At 36.6% G+C, this 20,916-nt stretch overlaps 1 protein-coding gene across 1 annotated transcript in view; it reads left to right on the plus strand.

Moving 5' to 3' along the window:
• Positions 1–20,916, plus strand: part of FAM179B (family with sequence similarity 179, member B) — a 137,927-nt gene that overhangs the window by 21,497 nt on the left and 95,514 nt on the right. The window contains 2 exon segments of the mRNA XM_006896023.1: positions 3,000–3,153; positions 8,119–8,253. Coding sequence (XP_006896085.1) covers positions 3,000–3,153; positions 8,119–8,253 — 289 coding nt within the window.

The raw sequence follows: 20,916 nt of genomic DNA on the forward strand, positions 1-20,916 counted from the left end.
TGACTCCAAGGAGCATTCCAGCTTTACCTTCTCCAGAACAAACTTGTTTGTTCTCCTAGCAGTCCATGGTATATTCAACACTCTTCTCCAGCACCATAGCTCAAAGGCATCCATTTTCTTTCTGTCATCCCCATTCACTGTCTAACTCTCTAATGCATAGCACGTAATTGCAAAGACTATAAGCCCGGATTGGGTGCACTTTAATCTCCAGCCTGACATCGTTCTCCTCAGTACTCTTGAGACGTCTCTCACAGCTTACTTTCCTAGTGCAATTCGTCTCTTGATTTACTGGCTGCTGTTACCAAAAGTGTTGACTGTGAAACCAAGTAAACTAAAACTGTTAACACTCGGGGAGCTCTGGTGGCCTAGTGGCAAGGAGCTGCAACTACAACCCCAGAGGCGAATGGTTCGAATCCACTAGGTGCTCTGCCGGGGAAGGAGGGACAATCTCCTCCTGTACCAGTCAGATCTGATTTGACGGTACACGCACACAAAAATAATGAAATAAAATAAAAACAAAAAAAAACCCAAAACTGTTTACTCTCTCAATCACTTCACCATCCATACTGATGCTTCTAATTGGCCCAATGGTGAGAATCTTTGTTTTCTTGATATTGAGCTTCAGTTTATATAGGAGGCTGCAGTCCTTGACCTTCTGCAGCAAGTGCTTCAGGTCCTCCTCAGTTTCAGCCAGCAGGTTTGTGTCATCTGCATAACGCAGGTTGTTGATGATTCTTCCACCAATCCTGATGACACATTCCTCCTCATGCAGCCCAGCATCTCAGATGATCTGTTCTGCATACAGATTGAAAAGGTATGGAAACAGAATACATCCCTGATGGACCCCTTTCTTGATTTTAAACCATATAGTGTCTCCTTGTTGTGTTCTGACAACTGCCTGTTGGTCCAAGTATAGGTTTCGCATTAGCACAATCAAATGTTCTGGGATTCCCATTCTTCTCATAGTCAGCCACAGCTTGTGGTGATCCACACAGTCAAAAGCTTTTGCATAGTCAATGAAGCACAGATAGACATTCTTCTGGTATTCTTTGCTTAACTTTAGCTATAATATCCCTAGTGTCATGACCTCTTCTAAATCTAGCCTGCATATCTGGCAGTTCTCTGTTGACATATTGCTCCAAAGTTTTTTGGATCATTTTCAGCAGAATTTTGCTTGCATGTGATTTGTAGATTACTATTTTGAATTCTGTTAATAATGCATTTAGTATATCCAGTCAGATGGTTTGGAGTTTTTTTAATTGTGTCATGTCCTTTTAATAAAAACAAACATTGTTAGCAAGTTATTTTTGGCTCATGACAACTCATGTATTACAGAGTAAAACAGCTCAATATGTGTGGAATAATTTTACTGGGTTTGAAGACTGAAGAGCTTGGTATCAGCTGGGGATAATTTGGGTCAATCAGTGTAACGTTTCTAAAGATAATATTCTACATGCTAGTCTGATGAGTAGCCTCTAGAGTCTTAAAAACTTGTGGGCAGCCATCTAAAATACAGCTTTTGGTGCCTGCTTCTCTGGAGTAATAGAGAATAGAGGAAATTTCAAGGAAGGACTTCTCACATAATCCAGGACTTCTAACCTGAGACTTGATAAGAATTAAATGGCACCCAGCTATTATACCAACTGTTCTGACTGGTGACACACTAGAAAGGCATGGCTAGAAAAAGAAGTGTAACAGAACTCAAATTCCTAATTAATAGAAGGCCAGATTTGCTGAACCAGTAGAGAATAGAGAAACTCACAAGACTGTTGCCCTAAAATACCTTTGACCTTGAGACTGAAACCACTCATAATAGTCAACTTTAATCCAAATAATTGGTTATATTATTTTTAAATATTCCCCTTAGATGCTTTGCAAAGTTTACAGAGAATCATACCTAGAAGGCTTATAGTTCACATCAGTATAGCTTTGATTTTCTCAAATAAATATTTGGACAGTGTATGTGTTTTCTTGTTGGCTTGCTTTTTGTTTGTTTGTGTTGTTGTTTGATGTTCTAGATAGCCACATTGAATATAAAAGAGATCCCTAAAAATTGATGTCATCATTAGTGAAGAATTCTTATTATCATGTTCTTAGTGTTTTAACTGTAATTAGATAGAACTTTAAAATTCTATTCTAATACTCTTATGCTTAAATGGTCAAATAAGGTATGTAAGAAAATATTTGGAAACAGTAACGTTCTCATTTTTTCTTTTCTCAGTGCTGGCAAGTTGAAACCAGTTTATAGCTAACTCTCCATTGGCTTTCCAAAAGCTGTAAATCACAGGGGATGAGATTGCCCATCTTTGTTTGAGTAGCCAACTGGTGAATTAAGCTGCCAGAGAGGCATGGGTTTTGGATTAACAGTACAACTCTCTATGTACTGTGCCACCAGAGAACCTTCAAAAGTACTAGCTACATGTAAAATGTTTTACTTGATTTTAACCAAGAGATCTAGCCTAAGAATGTTTCAGCAGAAAACTGTTACATAGGTTCCATGTGTACATTTAAATTTGGGCTGCAGATTATGGTTAGCTTATTTACCTCAGTAAACAGAAGCTTGTTTGCTTTAAAACCCCTCCCCAAACTTATTGCTAAGTGATCCTCAGTTAACATTCTTTATTTCATTCTCAAAAATGGCATAGTATGAGGAATTATACTGCTGAATTTGAAATGTTCTACTCCTGTTCAAGTTATAACTTCCACTTTTTGCCACTACATTCTTTTCTAGATGCCAGATGTGTACTGTAGAAAGATGATGTATAGACATGAATTGGGGTAAAGAACTTAAAAAGAAAGAAAAAATATCATTCCTTTCTTGGAGTGAAAAACATTGTTAGTGGTATGCCGTATTATCTATAGATGCTTATATCAGTGAATATTTTACAAATTTACGTCTTTTCATTTTAATATTAATTTCTTAATTGGTCTGTGTTATTTTGTTGTATTTATTATCAAATGGTCTTAAAATTTGCTAATTTACTATTCTGTTCTTCTAGTTCTCAACGTATGATTTCTTCCCATCTCCAAAATTAAAGTCCTCTCAAGCAATGCCAGTCAGTGATGATTTATGTTTTAGTAGGAAGAGAATATCAAGAAACTTATTTCAGAATAGCAGAGATTTTAACCCAGATTCTTTCCCTGTATGTGCAGGTAAGTAACAGTTGCAGGTAATAAATATTTTGATAAATTAAAAGAACTTCAAAATTCTTTCAGGAGCTCATGGAACTTGAAATCTAGTAGTCAACTGAAATTAAGTAAGTGTTTATCAGAGATTTGATAAGTATAAACACCTTGACATAGTTGTCTCATTAGACCTTGATTAGAACCCTTTCAGTAGCAATCTATTTTAATCTGCAATCAGCATTTATTGGGCATCTTCTGTGTGTCCATAAAAGGAAAAATTTTCTGCTAGTAAATCTTGTATTCTCATTGAGGTGAACAGACATTAAATAAGTGCAAGATAAATACTAAATTAAGGAGCCCTAGTGCCATAGTATGTTGTGTTGGAGTGCTATCCCAAAGGTTGATGGTTCAAGTCCAACAGTCACTCTGTGAGAGAAAGATAAGCAACTCTTCCCATAAAGAATTTACAATCTCAGAACTCCATTAGAGGGTCACTATGAGTTGGGATTAATTTAGCAGCAGTGGGGGTTTTTAGTAGGTTTATAATATTAACTTACATGATGATAAATGATATGGGAAAATAAAGCAAAGAAGAGGAATATGGAGGGAGTGTGGCTGTTTTCAATATTATCCTCAAAGAAGATCATATTTAGAGGGTTTTTTATGCTACTGATTAAAACAAGCATGGAAGCAGGAGTGGCATCCACTTCCGAAGTAGCTTGTCTCTGGAAACTCTATGAACTTGGAGAAATGATGAAAGCTATACAAGTGTTCAGGTCTTTCGTTTATAGGGTCTCTATGAGTCATCTATGATTTGATGGCACTTAACAACAACAACAACAACAACAACTGTAAAAGAAATATTATAAGTGAATGGCAGACATTTATTCTCTCACAGTTTAGGAAATCATAAGTTCAAATTCAGAAAACCAGCTCTAAGGGAAAGCTTTCTTTCTGTATTAGCTATGAAGGAAAGTCCTTCTCTCCTTTCAGCATTGTAGGACTGATATTGTTTGGAGATCTCCATGTGTCTTGACATCATTTTTCTCTTGAGTTAGGAGGTTCTCAGTATCGGCAGCCTAAGCCCAGGAATATGCTTCTGTCCTAACTCTTCTTTGTTGATGGCAATCAAGTCCCTCTACTCCTTGATTCTCTTTCCTTTTATCCCTTGTAATATAGAAAGTGATGCAGGGTATTTCTCAGGGAAACTTCTCTCACATTAGATTAGCCTGGGACTTAAGTAAGGGTGATGCATAAACCTTAAACCTCTTATAGCTGAATCACTGACTGTATCATAGGGATGATTACATCATTACATAACTTCCAATCCATTAAGAGTCAGGTCTCAGTCAGCTTAACATACCTTTTTGTAGACAGTCCATGACAGGAATTTTTATCAAATAAGAAAAAATGCCTCATAGATATCAGGAGAATAGAACAGATACTTCCAAGAAGATGAAACAGTGCAGATTTGCTGTAATAAAAATGTACCAGGCGTGTTTGAGAAAGATCAAAAAGACCAGTGTTTCTGGAATAATTAAAGAGAGAAGCAGAAAACAAAAGATAATGAACTCTCAAAACAACTATGAGATATCATCTCACCCCATTAAGAATAGCAAAATTTTAACAGAACATCAAGCAACAAATGCTGGAGAGGTTGTTGAGAAATTGGAACCCTTATTCACTGTTGGTGGAAGTGTAAAATGGTGCAACTACTGTGGAAGGCGGTATGGCACTTTCCCAAAAAGTTGCAAATAGAGATACCATTTGACCCAGCAATTCCACTACTGGGAATATACCTCAAAGAGACCATAACTGCCACCAGATATCTGCACACCCGTGTTTATTGCGGCTTTGTTCACAATAGCAAGGAGTTGGAAACAATCTTAAGTGCCCATCAACAAATGAATGGATAGAGAAGCTGTAGTATATTCACACGATGGACTACTACACTGCATTGAAAAACAAGGAACTCATGCAATATTACTCAAAATGGGTGACCCTGGAGGACATTATGCTGAGTGAAGTATCTCAGTCACAAAAGGACAAATACTGCATGGTGCCACTCTTGTAAAACAAGACTGACATCAGGGTTTGGGGGAGACTGAGAAAGGTGAGTTTAATAATGTATACTGCATTGCAGCAGATGAAGGAGAAAATTGTTTAAAAGGGATGTGATTATGTATTTTTGTCATGACAGGAGTCTAGAGCAAAGGCTGTGGAGTGGAGTGGACCTGTGGGGAGGGATTGTAAAACAATGAAAGAACTTTTCTTTTGCGTTTCCAAGAGGGTAGTGTTCTGGGGGGAGGGTAGGGAGGGAAGAAAAAATTTTAAAAAAATAAAAGGTAATAAACTCAAAACTCAGACTCATTGCTCTGGTGTTACAACTGACTCATTGGGTTTCTGAGGCTGTAAACTGCACAAGAGGAGATTGCTTACTTTTCTCCTGTGGAGCCACTAGTGGATTCAGATTACCATAGAGTTAGCAGAACAGCTCTCTGCAGTCTAGAGTCACTAGCGATCTCTAAAGAGACACTGTGCATAGTGTTAAATGAACTCTGGTGGTTGGGTTTTTTTGCCCTAAGTGAAGAAGTGGCGTATGTTCATATCAGGTATTAGGTTTAAATAGATTGAAATAGAGGGATAGTGAAAAGATGGAGACTATAAGAGTCTTTTGTTGTAATCCTGGCTAAAGTTGATACAGGCTTTGACCAAAATAGTGGTAAGTTTTGTCCTTGTTTTTAGGTTCCATAGAGTTAGCTCTGACTCATAGCAATTTTTTTTATTAAAAATATATTTATTATAAAACCTCAATTGCATACTTGTAAATAGTTTGAGTATACCAGGAAAATTACTTAACTTCTGGAGAATTCTGTTTGTCTCATCTGTAAAATGGGCATAATAATTTTTTAAAATTTTATTTCATTAATTTTAATGAACACTTACAGAGATTTTGGATTTCCATTTATTCATTGTTGCACTTTTTTCTCTACCTGCCCCAGCATTCTTTTTTTAATTTATTTTTACAATCTCCTGTGGTACTTAAGCCTATTATTGCAGCTTTTGTGTTAGTCTTTCTCATTGAAGATGTTCTTTTTTCATCAACCTTCTCTTTTACCAAACACATCCTTCATCAGAAGGGACTATCCCCTCCAAATAACATATCCGAAGTGTGGAAAATAAAGTTTCCCCGTCTTTGCTTCTAAAGAGCATACTGACAGTGCCCTTTCTTCCTGTACTAGTCATTTATCACTCATTCACTGCTATCAAGTGAGTTCTGATTCATACAGACCCTTCATTAGGTTTCTGAGGCTGTAAATCAGAATAGGAATAAGCTGCTTATCTTTATCCATTTGAACCCAGAGCATGGCCTGTTGGTTAGCAGCACAACACACAACATAACAAAGCTCCTTAGACATTGATATATAAGAAATTCATGGACTATATTTTTTTGCAGTAAAGTTTATTTGTTTTCATATAAAAATGAAATATTTTATAGTTTAACTTGTTTAATAGAGAAAAAATATAAAAAATCAATTTATAGTCACACTAATGTCTTAGATTTTATAAAGGTCATTTTATAGCTAAATATATTTTTAACAACTAGACAATAAGACAGGCAGCTAAAGCCTTAATGATGCATTGGATGGATAAGAGATAAATATACTCTGTGTTTTATATGGAATCACAAATAAAGGATTCAATCATAGTTCATATGAAATCAATCATAAGGATTAAAGTAGTTTACAAAAACTCCAGAAAGAAGATTGAGCTTGAGCTGGATTTTAAAATAGAAAGGGAAGATTTGTAATTAACAGTGAAGAATTGGCTTCTTCATGTTGTTGTTGTTATGTGCCGTCAAGTCGCTAAACCCTGCTCTGTCCTGTGCCAATCTCACTGCCTCTGACACATCCATCCCGATTACCCCAGTCACTGAATCAATCCACCTCATAGAGGGTCTTCCCCTCCTGCGCTGTCCCTCCGCTCTGCCCAGCATGATGTCCCTCTCCAAAAACCTGTCTCTCCTTACAACATGTCCAAAGTATGTCAGGCGAAGCCCCAGAATCCTAACCCTTTCTAGGATGAATCTATTTTCTTGGCAGTCCATGGTACATTCAGTACTCTTCTCCAGCACCACAGCTCAAAGGCGTCAATTCTCCTCCTATCCTCCCTAGTCATTGTCCAACTCTCTGATGCATAACAAGTGATTTCAAAAAAATTTTTGCTTGTTCATGCAGAGAGAAAATATAATGAAAAGCAGAAAAGTGAAAATTCGCTTACAAAATGTATAGTATGTAAAGGATAAAAGGTCTTATAGTCATAACGAGAGCATTTTAAAAAACAAACAAAACCACCAAACTATGAAATTTCAGAACTATGAAGAAACAGCCCATTTTAATGGGTGAATTAACTCCAGAGTAATAATTATCATCATCTTCAAACTCTCACACACCAGGAATAAACTTAAGTAAGCTATTAGAGACAAAAAGAAATCGGAGAAATGTGGAGAAATCTAGGAACTATATTAATGGTGCATGATAAATTAGGGAAAAAAGTGGAAGAGTTCTAAGCAGACTTATTTTGATCATCAAAAACAAGTGAGAAGGGAATATAATCATGTCTCAAAGTACTGAGAGGGAAAAAAAATAACTGGCATTCTAAAATTCCATTCCAACAAAATTGTTATTCTGTCAGAAAGGGTATGATTAAGGAAATCCTAAAGATTATAATATAGGCAAGATGTTTTAGCAAAAAGCCATATGTTTATAGGATAATCAGAAGAAAAGTTGAAAATATAAAAATAAAAAAAAAGAAGTTATCAGTGTTGAGGTATTTATTATAAAAGACTTCAAGAAAATTACTAGTCACCAGGGAAATATAATAACTTTTCTCTTAACATAGCCTCAGATGTGTATTAAACATTTAACAATTTTCAGGAAATATTGACAAACCTACAGTTATTTACATCTTTTCCCCTATTTTCTCCAAAAGGTCCTGTTGGGAGTCATCAGCCAAATCTTTCTGGAAAATGTGGACAACTTGGATTTTCACAGATATGCAATAAAACTGGAAGTTTGGATTCTGACTTACAGTTTCTTGGAACACCTAATAGTCATCAAGAAAAAGGTATAAATTCCAAATTTTTTTAAAGTACGAGGTTTTATATATATTGTGAAGCATCCAAATATAATTTGTACATAATTTTCTGTAATTCTACTCCTTACAAAAAGTGTATTAGGTGTATTTTAATGATATTTTTGTAATTGTTCCATAAAAGAATAGATTTTAGTCCAGAATGAAGGCTGCACAGTAGAGTGGACTTGGGGGTAGGGATTGTATAACAATAAAAAAAAATTTTCTTTCACTTTTCAAAGAGAAGAGCAAATTGAAGGGGAGGGGAGAGGGAGAAAACTACAACAATGAATGAATGGAAACCCTAAGTCTCTGTAAGCTCGCATTAAAATTAATAAAAAAAAAAAACTTAAAGGGTTCTTTCAAGCTTACCTTTAATGACGTTTATAGTCCTTGGTTTTTAGTCCTAGGTCCATGATCCACTTTTAGGTGGTTTTTGTGAATGGAGTGAGGTGTGGATATTGCTTGAGTTTTCTACAGATAGTTTTCCAATTTTGCCAGTACCTTTTGTTAAAAAGGCTATGATTTCCCCACTTGACTGATTTCATCTCCTTGTCAAAAATCAGTTGACCATAGGTAGATCTGCTGATTTCTGGGTTCTCAGTTCTATTCCGTTGATTTATGTGTCTGTCATTATACCAGTACCACGCTGTCTTGACCACCACTGCAGTGCAGTAGGATTTCAAATCAGAGAGTGAGATGCCTCCTACCTTGTTTCTCTTTTTAAGGAGTGCTTTGCTTATTCGGGGCCTCTTTCCATCCCAAATGAAATTGGAGATAGCCTTTTCCATCTCCTTCAAGAATGGAATTGGTATTTGTATTGGGATTGCATTAAATGTGTAAATTGCCTTTGGTAGTATTGTCATTTTCAAAATATTGAGTCTTCCTATCCATGAGTAAGGGATATTGTTACTCTTCTCCAGGTCTCTTTTTGTTTCTTGTAGTAATGTTTTGTAATTTTCTTTGAATAGGTTTTTTGTGCTTCTGATTAGTTTTACTCCCAAGTATTTAATCTTGTTATTAGCTATTGTGAAGGGTATTGTTTTTCTTAGTACCAGTTCTGCATTCTATTTGTCACTGTAGAAAAATCTAACTGTACCAGTACCAAAATCCAATTGATTTTTGTATGTTGATCTTGTATCCTGACACTTTGTTGAATTGGTCAACTCTGTCCAGTAGTTTTTGTGCTGAGTCTTTAGGTTTTCTAAGTATACTGTCATATTATCTTCATAGAGAGATTATTTTACCTCCTCTTTGCCAATTTGGATACCTCTCCAACAGGGTAAAAAATGAAGCCACAGACATGGAAAAGATATTTAGTAATCACATGTCTGACAAGGGACTTATATGTAGAATTTATAAAATACTCGAGCACAAACAAGATATACATAAATAACCAATTGAAAAATGGGCACAGGATATGAACAGACACTTCACCAAAGAAGGCATTCAGATGGCAAACAAACACATGAAGAAATGTTCAAAATCCCTAGCTCTAAGAGAGAGGCAAATCAAAACAATTGTGAGATACCTTCTCACCCCAGTAAGAATAGCAAAATTTAACAGAACAGCAACAACAAATGCTGTTGCAGTTGCGGAAAAACTAGAACGCTTATCCACTGTTGGTGGGAGTGTAAAATGGTGCAACCACTATGGAAGACTTTATGGCACTTTCTCAAAAAGTTGCAAATAGAAATACCATTTGACCCAGCAATTCCACTACTGGGAATATACCCTAAAGAAATCATAACTGCCACCCAAATACATACATTCACACCTATGTTTATTGCGGCTTTGTTCACAATAGTAAAGAGGTGGAAACAACCCAAGTGCCCATCAACAAATGAATGGATAGAGAAGCTCTGTTATATTCACACAATGGAATACTACACTGCTTTGAAAAACAAGGAACTCATGAAATATTACACAAAATGGATGACCCTGGAGGACATTATTCTGAGTGAAATATCTGTCACAAAAACCCAAATATGGCATAATGCCACTGTTATAAAAGAGGACTGACATAGGGGTTAGGGGAAGACTGAGAAAGGAGGGATAAATAATGTATACAGCATTGAAGCAGATGAGGGAGAAAACTGTTTAAAAGGGATATATGATTAGATATTATTGTTATGACAGGAATCCAAAACGAAGGTAGCATAGTGGAGTGGACTTGGGGGGGGTGGGTGGTTTGAATAACAATGAAAATTTTTTCTTTTACTTTTCAAAGAGAAAAGCTAATTGAATGGAGGGGTGGGCAGGAAGTAAAGTGCAACAATGAATGAATGGAAGTCCAAAGTCTTTGTAAACTTTCATTAAAATCAATTCATAATTTTTAAAAAAACCCACAACTGGAATAAATAATTGCAATGTCAAAAATTCATAAAAATATTATTTTGTAATCCTGATGCAAATATAACATTAAAATATAATTTTCAATACCAAGTTCATTAAAGGTAACATCCTTTAAGGAGTACTCTGTTAGCCAATAATTATTTTCATAGCAGTTTTTAATTTTTGGTGGTGGTGGTGGTGTTAGGTGCCCTCATGTTGTGTATGACTCATAGCAACCCGCAGAACAACAGATCTGAATGCTGTTCTATCCTTGCCATCTTCACACTTCCTGATACACAAGACTCCATTGCATAGTCACCCTGTCAATTCACCTAGTTGAGGATCTTCCTCTCCTTTTCTGACCCTCCAACCTTCCCAGCATCATGTCACTCTCCAACACATAACACCTCCTGGCAACATTCCAGCAACATGCCCAAAGTATGTGAGGTGAAGCCTCATCATTCTTTTCTCCAAAGAGCACTCCAGCTGTATGTTTTCCAATATATTTAAAATGTATTGTGTCCTTTATTAGGAACCATCATTTTCTGACTAGCTATCATTTCAAATCAAACATAGAGGATACAACGAAAGGAGGAGTTTGAGACTAGTTGTCAGTCACATGAATTTTCATTGCTATAGAATTATCAACTAAAATTTCGAGGTAGGATCAAATTAGGTATTTTAGAAGATAGCCAGCTGGCTAATAGACAGGAAAAGATCCATATTTTGCCCATCTCAGAGAAAGGTGTTACAGCAAAATACAGAAATTATCAAACAATATCATATACAAGTAAAATCTTGCTAAAGATGATTTTAAAATTACTAGATTACTGCACTGACAATAAACTGCCAGATATTTAAGCTATATTCAAAAAAAGGAATTTTTTTCCTTTTTATTTGTTCAGAGGCCTCGAACAAGAAACATGGAAACCACAGGATACCATGCAATCTAAAGGAAAGGTTCAGATAGTCTTCTGAACATTGACTACCAATTTGCTCCAATTTTTAACAAATGCTTTCTCCCATTTTAAGAAATAAAATATATATTTCTATATATAAACAGGAAAATTTTCCAGAACTTCCCCTCGGCTTCCCCTCCATGTGTCAGGAACTGAAATATCTAAATGATCTCTTACGGATTTTCTTTAATTTGATTGTGATGTGCAAATATATTGCTCTTTTTAGACCAATGTAGAATGTCATTTTACTTTTCTCACTCTGACTGTGTGTTGATTTTCTATTTGCATATTCCATTTTAGTTGTTGTATATCTCAATATTAAGAACTAGTGCACAGCAGAGATGTAGGCTTCTTAATGTATTGTCTGTTCGTGATGATTTTATATAATGACTGTATGTTGCTAGAGATGTATGACTATGTTGCTAGAGACGTACAGTTAATCGCAGTAATCCACACAATAAACTGTGATATTTAATACTTCAGTTACCTCTTTCACATATGAAGGAATGTTGTGTGGGAAAGACATTTTAGAGGTTAAAACTATGGTCAAAAGTATTAAATGTCAATTTATTTAGTCTGATTGGTCTTTTTCATTTGTAACTTTTAAAAGATTGATATAATAAGCCATAACATATATCTGTTATGTTTAAATAAGAAAAAAGCAAAGAGCAAAGTCTATCTTAAGAACAAAATAGGACTTATACCATGGAATCGCATTGTTGACATTATATGGCTGTAGCTTGAAAACAGACTATTATATGATTATTTGAGTTTTATTGACTAATCAAAGGTCTTCAAATTTGTGAATCATAACAAATTATTAATAACATTATAAAGAATGGAAATTCTAGAACACTTAATTATGTTCGTGTAGAATCTTCACACACACCAAGAAGCAATTACTGTATGGTTTAAGATAAGGAAAGATGTGTGTCAAAGTACCATACCAGTTCCGTCTATATGCCAAACAATTAATCCAAGATGCTGGATTATATGAAGGAAAATTTGGCATCAGGGTTAGAGGAAAGCTCGTTAACAACCTGTGATAGGCAGATGACACAACCTTACTTGCAGAAGGTGAAGAGAATACAGCACTTACTGATGAAGCTTAGACTATATATAGCCTTCGGTATGGACTTGAGAAAAGAAAATTCTCGTATAACTGGACCAATAAAGAATAATATGATAAATGGAAAAATTGAAGTTGTAAAGCATTTCAAAAAGTGCATTCAAGGGAGCTCTGGCGGCCTAGTGGCAAGACGCTGCACTGCAACCCAGAGGTATGCGGTTCAAATCCACCAGATGCTCTGCTGGAGAAGGAGGGGGCAATCTTCTCCTGTACCAGTTGGATCTAATTTGACCGTACACGTAAAAATAATACAATGAAAATTAAAAAAACAACAACGCAAAAAGTGCATTCAAATCACTTTCAAAAATTACTCTTAGTAAAGAATATATAGCAAAAACTAACTACCTTTGTTGGGGTGCCATTAAGTCACCTTCCATTTATACTCAGTGAACTTGAGACAGATCTCTGTCAGAGCTGACTTGACTCCTCATAATAAACAACAAAGTTACTTTCACTTTTGTTGTCTTTTTAAAAATTTTAGAGACAGATTTCTTTTATTGTTTGAATAGGCAAGAAATATCATTTGAAATTAGTAGATTTAGTTAGTATACAACAAACAACTCATTGCTGTGGAGTTGGAACCAACTCATATCTCACCCTCTGAAGAGTTTTTACAAGCAATACATCACAAGAGATTCCTCAACTTTCTCCTGCAGAGCAACTGATCAATTAAAATGGCTTGCCTTTGAATTGGCAGTGGAACTGTTTTAGCTACCTTTTTCGTCTTCTAACCCCAAGAGCCACATGACTACGATTTGGTTTTTTGGTGTTTGGGTTTTTTTTTTAATCAGTTGGCCAAGTTTTGTTTTTTTTTTTTAAACTGAAGTTTTACGTTGTAGTGTTGCTCCTGGTAAAATAGCCTTAAATTATATAGGTATTCCATAAATTGTCACTCTTTAATGCTTTTAGAACACAAAAATATTAGTATTCTCAGATAAAATGTGGTACAGTATAGGCTCACTCTGGTTTGTTTTGATTTTTTGGCACGTTGGTATACCAGTTGATGTATTTCAGCTAACAGATGCTGCCCTGGATGTGCTTACCAAGTTGTGCCAAGAAATCTGGAGAACAGCCACTTGGTCAACTGAATAGAAGAGATCTATATTTGTTCCCATTTCAAAGAAGAGTGACCCAATAGAGTGTGGAAACTATAGAACAATATCATTGATTTCACATGCAAGCAAGATTCTACTGAAGATTATCCAAAAACAACTGGGACAGCACATCAGCAGAGAATTGCCAGAAGTCCAGGCTGGGTTTAGAAGGGGTCGTGGTACTAGGGATATTGTAGCTGATGTTAGATGCATCTTAGCTGAAAGCAGGGAATACCAGAAGATTGTCTATCTGTGTTTCATTGATTATGCAATGGCGTTTGACTGTGTGGATCATAAAAAACTGTGGCTGACTCTGAGAAGAATGGGAATCCCAGAACATTTAATCAAGCTAATGCGATACCTATACTTGAACCAGGAGGCAGTCATCAGAACAGAACAGGGTAACACTGCATGGTTAAAAATCGGGAAGGGTGTACGCCAGGGATGTGTCCTGTCTCCATACCTTTTCAACCTGTATTCAGAGCAGATTATCCAGGAGGCTGGGCTCTATGAGGAGAATTGTTGCATCAGAATTGGTGGAAGGTCTGTTAACAATCTGCGTTATGCAGGTGACACAACCTTGCTTGCTGAAACCGAGGAGGACCTCATGCACTTGATGCAGAGGGTCAAGGGCTGCAGCCTTCAGTATGGACTTAGGCTCATTGTCAAGAAGACAAAGATTCTCACCACTGGACCAATTGGTAGCATCAGGATGGATGGCGAAGAGATTGAAATTGTTCACAGCTTCAGTTTGCTCAGCTCCACGGTCAACACTCTTGGCACCAGCAGTCAGGAAATAAAAAAACGTATTACGATGGGAAAGTCTGCTGTTAACGACCTCTCTAAAGTACTCAAGAGCATCGGTGTCTCTCTGGAGACTAAGGTGCTCCTGATACAGGCCATGGTCTTTGCAATCACTTGTTATGCATCAGAGAGTTGGACAATGACTGGGGAGGATAGAAGGAGAATTGATGCCTTTGAGCTGTGAGAAGAGTATTGAATGTACCCTGGACCGCCAAGAAAACAGATTCATCCTAGAGACGGTTAAACCAAGCTACTCCTTGGAGGCAAGAATTCTGGGGCTTCGTCTGACATACTTTGGGCATGTTGCAAGGAGGGACAAGTCCTTGGAGAGGGACATCATGCTTGGGAGGGTGGAGGGATGGCGCAAGAGGGGAAGACCCTCTATGAGATGGATTGATTCAGTGACTGGGGTAATTGGGATGGGTGTGTCAGAGGCAGTGCGACTGGAACAGGTTAGAGCAGGGTTAAGGGCTGTTGTACATAGGGTCACTTTGAGTCGCAAACGACTCGACAGCGCATAACAAAAACAAAAGAGCTACCAGAGGGAGCTCTGGTGGCCTACTGTGTAAGGACTTGCGCTGCCAACCCAAAGGCAGGCTATTGAAATCCACCAGCTGTTCCTCAGGAGAAATGAGCAGTCTCATCCTGCGCTGTTTACAACCTCTGAAAACCTACTGCGGGGTAATGAATTGGTTCTGACTTGACAGCACTGAGTTTAGTTGTTTTGAGTATTTTGTAGTGGTTCACATTACAAGTTTGAGACCCAGACTACTTGGGCTCTTTTTCCAGCTTTTACTTCCTTGGTATATGATTTTTTTGTGTGGCTTAGTGGTAAGGAGTTACACTGCCAACCCAAAGGCACATAGTTCAAATCTACCAGCTGCTTCACAGAAGAAAGATGGATTGTCTCCTCCCACATGATTTACTGCCTCTGAAAACTCACTGGAGGGTCAGGTATGGGTCAGTTTTGAATGACAAATACACAGCAAGAACATAAGACTTAAAGCAAATTATTTGTCCTTAATTTTTTATATATATAAAATAGGAATATTATATACTCCCCAGGACTGTTGTGAGGATTAAATAACACATAATATGAAGTGCTTCCAACCTGGCACATACTATTCAACATTAGTTCTCATCATTATCACCATCATTATTATCTCTATTATTAGATTATACAGAAAATCCAGTAACATAAAAAATAAGAAAACCTAATAGCATCTACCAAAAAGCTATTAAAATGAATTTTAAAACAATTTAAAGTTATCACATTTAAATAAAAATATAAAAGTCATTGTTACTGTTAAGGGCCACTAAGTGAGTTTCAGTTCATAGTAATTCTGCACACAGTAGAACATAACATTGCCATCCTCAAAATTATTGTTGTTTGATTCATTATTGTAGCCACTTTGTTAGTCTATTTCTTTTGAGTATCTTCTTTCTTTTTGTTGATTCTCTACTTTACCAAGCATTCTCTAGAGATTTGTACCTCCTAAGATGTCCAAAGAATGTGAAATTAAGTCAGCCTTTCTTTCTGACTTCTAAGGAAGATTTTCACTGTACCTCTTCTGAAGCAGTTTACTTTTTTTTTTAGTAAAAGTTTATAAATCATCAGTCATCATTTTTACAACATTAATTATAATTGACTTATGAAATTGATTGCAGTATCAGATCAATTCTTTTTGGTGTGTTGCCTTTCCCTACACCCACCTTATCTATCTACTATCCCTTCCTGTCTCTGTTTAACATTTAAGAATGATTCTATCTGTGTATGAACATTTCTTTAGCTTTTTATAATAGTAGTCTTATATCATAATTGTCCTTTTGTAACTGAGTTGTATCACTCAGTGTCCTTTAGACTCATCCATATTATGCAGTGTTCATTAGTTCTTTATAATTTTTTATTGATGCATAATACTTCATTGTGTAAATACACAATAATTTCTTTAGCTATTTGTCCATTGATTGACACTACAGTTGCTTTCAACTCTTGGCTATTATAAATAATGCTGCAATGAACATGGATGTATGTGTCTAAATTAGTTCACGTCAAAGTTCTTATTTCTTTTCAGTTTGCACCGAGTAGTAGGATTGCTATATCAAGTTATTTATTTAGGAAACACCAAACTTTTTTCTGTAGTGGTTGTACTATTTTATAGTACCACTAGAGAGTTCCAGTCAGTGTACACCTTTACCAGCATCTGCTGTTTGCTTTCTTACTGAACTTTACTACTTTAGTCGGGAGAGATGATAGCTCATTGTTCTTTTTATTTAGATCTTGAAACTAACAATCTTGAACATTTCTTTACATGTCTGCTTTGGGTGAAATGTCTGTTCATTTTCTCTCCCATTTTTTAATTGGGCTATTTGCCTTTTTCTTGTTGGAGTGTTGGAATTTTCTACACATTTTATAAATGAGTCCTTTTTTTATCATTTCCAAATATTTTTTCACAAGTCTTTACCTTCACTTTTGGAAAAGAATGCACACCTTAGTCTTCAAAGACTTTTTTTAAATACATTAAAGAAATGTTCTACAGATTTGCTCAGTGCACATCCTGGTTATTGTTAATTTTCCTGATTATGGTTTCCATGAGTATTTATTGTACATCAGGAAGTTCAGGCTACTCTGGAGGAGTTGGCAAAAAATAAAACCCCAGGAATTAATGGAAAACCAATTGACATATTTGAACAAACAGATGCTGCCCTGGACATGCTCACAACTGACTGCAAGAAATACATATTTATTCCCATTTCAGAGTGTGGAAATTATCATAACACTCATATCACACGCAAGCAAAATCCTACTGAAGATTATCCAGAAGCAACTGGAACAGTACATTGACAGAGAACTACCAGACATACAAGTTGCGTTTAGAAGAGACCATGGAACTAGAGACATTACTTCCACTGTCACATGGATCTTAGCTGAAGGCAAAGAGTACCAGAAGGATATCTATCTGTGTTTCATTGACAATGCAAAGATAATTGATTGTGTAAATCCCAACAAATTGTGGCTAGCCTTGAGGAAAATGGGAATCCCAGAACACTTGATTGTGCTTATGCAAAACCTATACTTGGACCAGGAAGCAGTCCTTAGAACAGAGCAGGGAAATACTGCATGGTTTTAAATCAGGAAGGGAGTGCATCAGGGATGCGTCCTGTCTCCATTCCTTTTCAATCTATAGGCAGAACAGATAATTCAGGAGGCTGGACTTTATGAGGAGGAATGTGGCATCAGGGTTGAAGGAAGACTCATCAACAGCCTAAGTTATGCAGATGACACAACCTTGCTTGCTGAAAATGAGGAGGACCTGAAGCACTTACTGCAGAAAGTCAAGGACTGTAGTCTTCAATAGGCTTGACAATCAACATCAAGAAGATAAAGATTAGGGAGCTCTCGTGGCCTAGTGGCAAGAAGCGCCACAATCCCAAAGGCATGTGGTTTGAATCCACCAGATGCTCCACTGGAGAAGGAAGACAAAGATTCTCACCACTGGGCCAGTTGGCAGCACCATGATGGATGGAGAAAAGATTGAGGTTGTTAACAGTTACAGCTTGCTCAGCTCCTTAATCAACACTTTAGTACCAGCAGTCAGGAAATCACAAGGCAAATTGCATTAGGTAAATCAGCTGTTAGGGACCTTTCCAGAGTACTGAGACGCAACAATGTCAGTCTCGAGCCTGAGGTGTGCCTGATCCGTTCCATGTCTTTGTAGTTACTTGCTATGTATCAGAGAGCTGGACAATGATAGTAAAAGAAGAATTGATGCCTTTGAGTTGTGGTGTTGGAAAAGAGTCTTGAACATACCATGGTCCATTAAGAAAATAAATAGGTCTGTCTTGAAGAGGGTGAAACCAGGTTTCTCCTTGGAGGCTAGGATTTCCAACCTCTGTTTCACATACTTTGGGATCTGACCAGGAGGGACCAATCCTTGGAGAAGGACATCATGCTTGGAAAGGTGGAGGGACAGCACAGGAGAGGAAGACCTCAGATGAAATTGACTGATCTAGTAACATAGGGTATTGGGGGTAGATATATTGGAATCAGTGAGACTGGCTCAGGACAGGGCAGGCCTCAAGCTATTGTCTCTATAAATAGCAGACAACTTGACATAACAACAACAACAAAGTAAAAGTAAACCCTTAACAACTTTGATATTTTTCTTGTTAACCTGATGTTGCTTATTGGTCCAGTTATGGAAAATTGTTTTTTAATTGCAGTGTTGTCCATAATAGAGGCTATTAAGATTTCTATATTCTAGCAACTTTAAGAAAAAATGTAATTTTCTAATAAGAAATAGCTATCAACAAAATATATGTAGTATCTTGAAATAAGACTTTCATACCCTTAATTATGAAAACTATAATAATTTTTTATTATTATTATTTTTTGTGCATTGTACCATGAAATCAGATCTTACTGGTACAGGAAGAGATTGTCCCTCCTTCTCCAGCAGAGCGTCTGGTGGATTCGAACCAGGCACTTCTGGGATTGCAGTGTAGCTTCTTGCCACTAGGCCACCAGAGCTCCCTTGAAAACTGTAATAATTTTTAAAGACTTGATAGAAGATTCAAGTAAACAAAAACATTTTAAATAGATTTAATATTTGGAACCTGATACTTCTACACAGAATAATTCATGAATTCCATGCCATTCCATTAAAAATTTCAACAGGATTTTTTTTTAAATTTTTTGTGTGAGTGTACCGTCAAATCAGATCTGACTGGTACAGCAGGAGATTGTCCCTCCTTTCCCGGCAGAGCATCTGGTGGATTCAAACCCTGCGCCTCTAGGATTGTAGTTGCAGCTCCTTGCCACTAGGCCACCAGAGCTCCCCTTCAACAGGATATTTTGTGGAACATGACAGACAGATCCTAAAAATTGTGTGAAAGAATAAATGAGTAAGGATAACCAGAGTATCTTTAAAATAAACCAGGGCGGGGGGAAATAAACCAAGAGATCAAACTATGAAATTGATTGAAACACATAACAATCTTTTCAAAGTAGAACTGCCCCTATAAGATTTCTAAGGCCCACCACAACAAGATAAAGGTAAATAACCCAATTGAAAAATGGGCACAGGATATGAACAGACACTTCACCAAAGAAGACATTCAAATGGCCAACAAATACATGAAGAAATATTCAAAATCCCTAGCTCTAAGAGAGATTCAAATCAAAACAACTATGAGATATCATCTCACCCCAGTAAGAATAGCAACATTTAACAGAGCAGTAAACAACAAATGCTGGCGAGGTTGTGGAAAAACTGAAACCCTTATTCACTGTTGGTGGGAGTGTAAAATGGTGCAACTGCTATGGAAAGCTGTAAGATGCTTTCTCAAAAATTGCAAATAGAAATACCATTTGATCCAGCAATTCCACTACTGGAAATATACCCTAAAGAAACCATAACTGCCACCCAAGCAGATACATGTACACCCATGTTTATTGAGGCTTTGTTCACAATAGTAAAGAGTTGAAAACAACCTAAGTGCCCATCAACAAACAAATGGATAGAGAAGCCCTGGTATATTCACACAATGGAATACTATGCTGCATTGAAAAACAAGGAACTCATGCAATATTTTTCAAAATGGGTCATCTTGGAGGACATTACACTGAGTGAAATATCTCAGTCACAAAAGGAGAGTTGCTGCATGGTGCCACTATTGTAGAACGGAACTGATATCAGGGTTGGAGTGAGACTGAGAAAAATCGGATAAATTATGTATACTGCATTGAAACAGATGAGGGAGAGAACTGTTTGAAAGCAATATATGATTGGGTATTATGGTTATGACAAAAGTCCAGAATGAAGGTTGCATAGTGGAGTGTACTCGGGGTGGGAGAGGGGGATTCTATACCAATGAAATAACTTCTCTTTTACTTTTCAAAGTGAAGAGCAAATTGGGGGGAGGGGTGGGCAGGGAGAAAAGTGCAACAATGAATAAATGTATGGAAATCCAAAATCTCTGTAAACATTCATTAAAATTAATTTTAAAAGAAAAATATTTCTAAGGCCGTGCTTCAATGGAAACAAACTGCCATATCTTTCTACTGTGATTTATCTGATATGTTTGACTTGCTTAATCACTGTGTCATCAAAACTCCTTGTTTAGTTAGAGTGACAATAAATGAAACATGATGTGAAGTTAGTACAAAGATAAGTTATTGGAACTCATAAGGAGCATATAAGAGGTTTAAATATATTTTGTGTGTGTGTGTGTGTTTTTTAAATTATAATTATATTTTATTAATTTTCATAAACATTTACAGAGATTTTGGGCTTCCACTCATTCATTGTTGCACTATTCTCTCTACCCTCCTTCC

This window comes from Elephantulus edwardii, unplaced genomic scaffold (genome assembly GCF_000299155.1).
Source record: "Elephantulus edwardii isolate Elephantulus edwardi_28Jun2011 unplaced genomic scaffold, EleEdw1.0 scaffold00179, whole genome shotgun sequence".
NCBI classification, from domain to species: domain Eukaryota; kingdom Metazoa; phylum Chordata; class Mammalia; order Macroscelidea; family Macroscelididae; genus Elephantulus; species Elephantulus edwardii.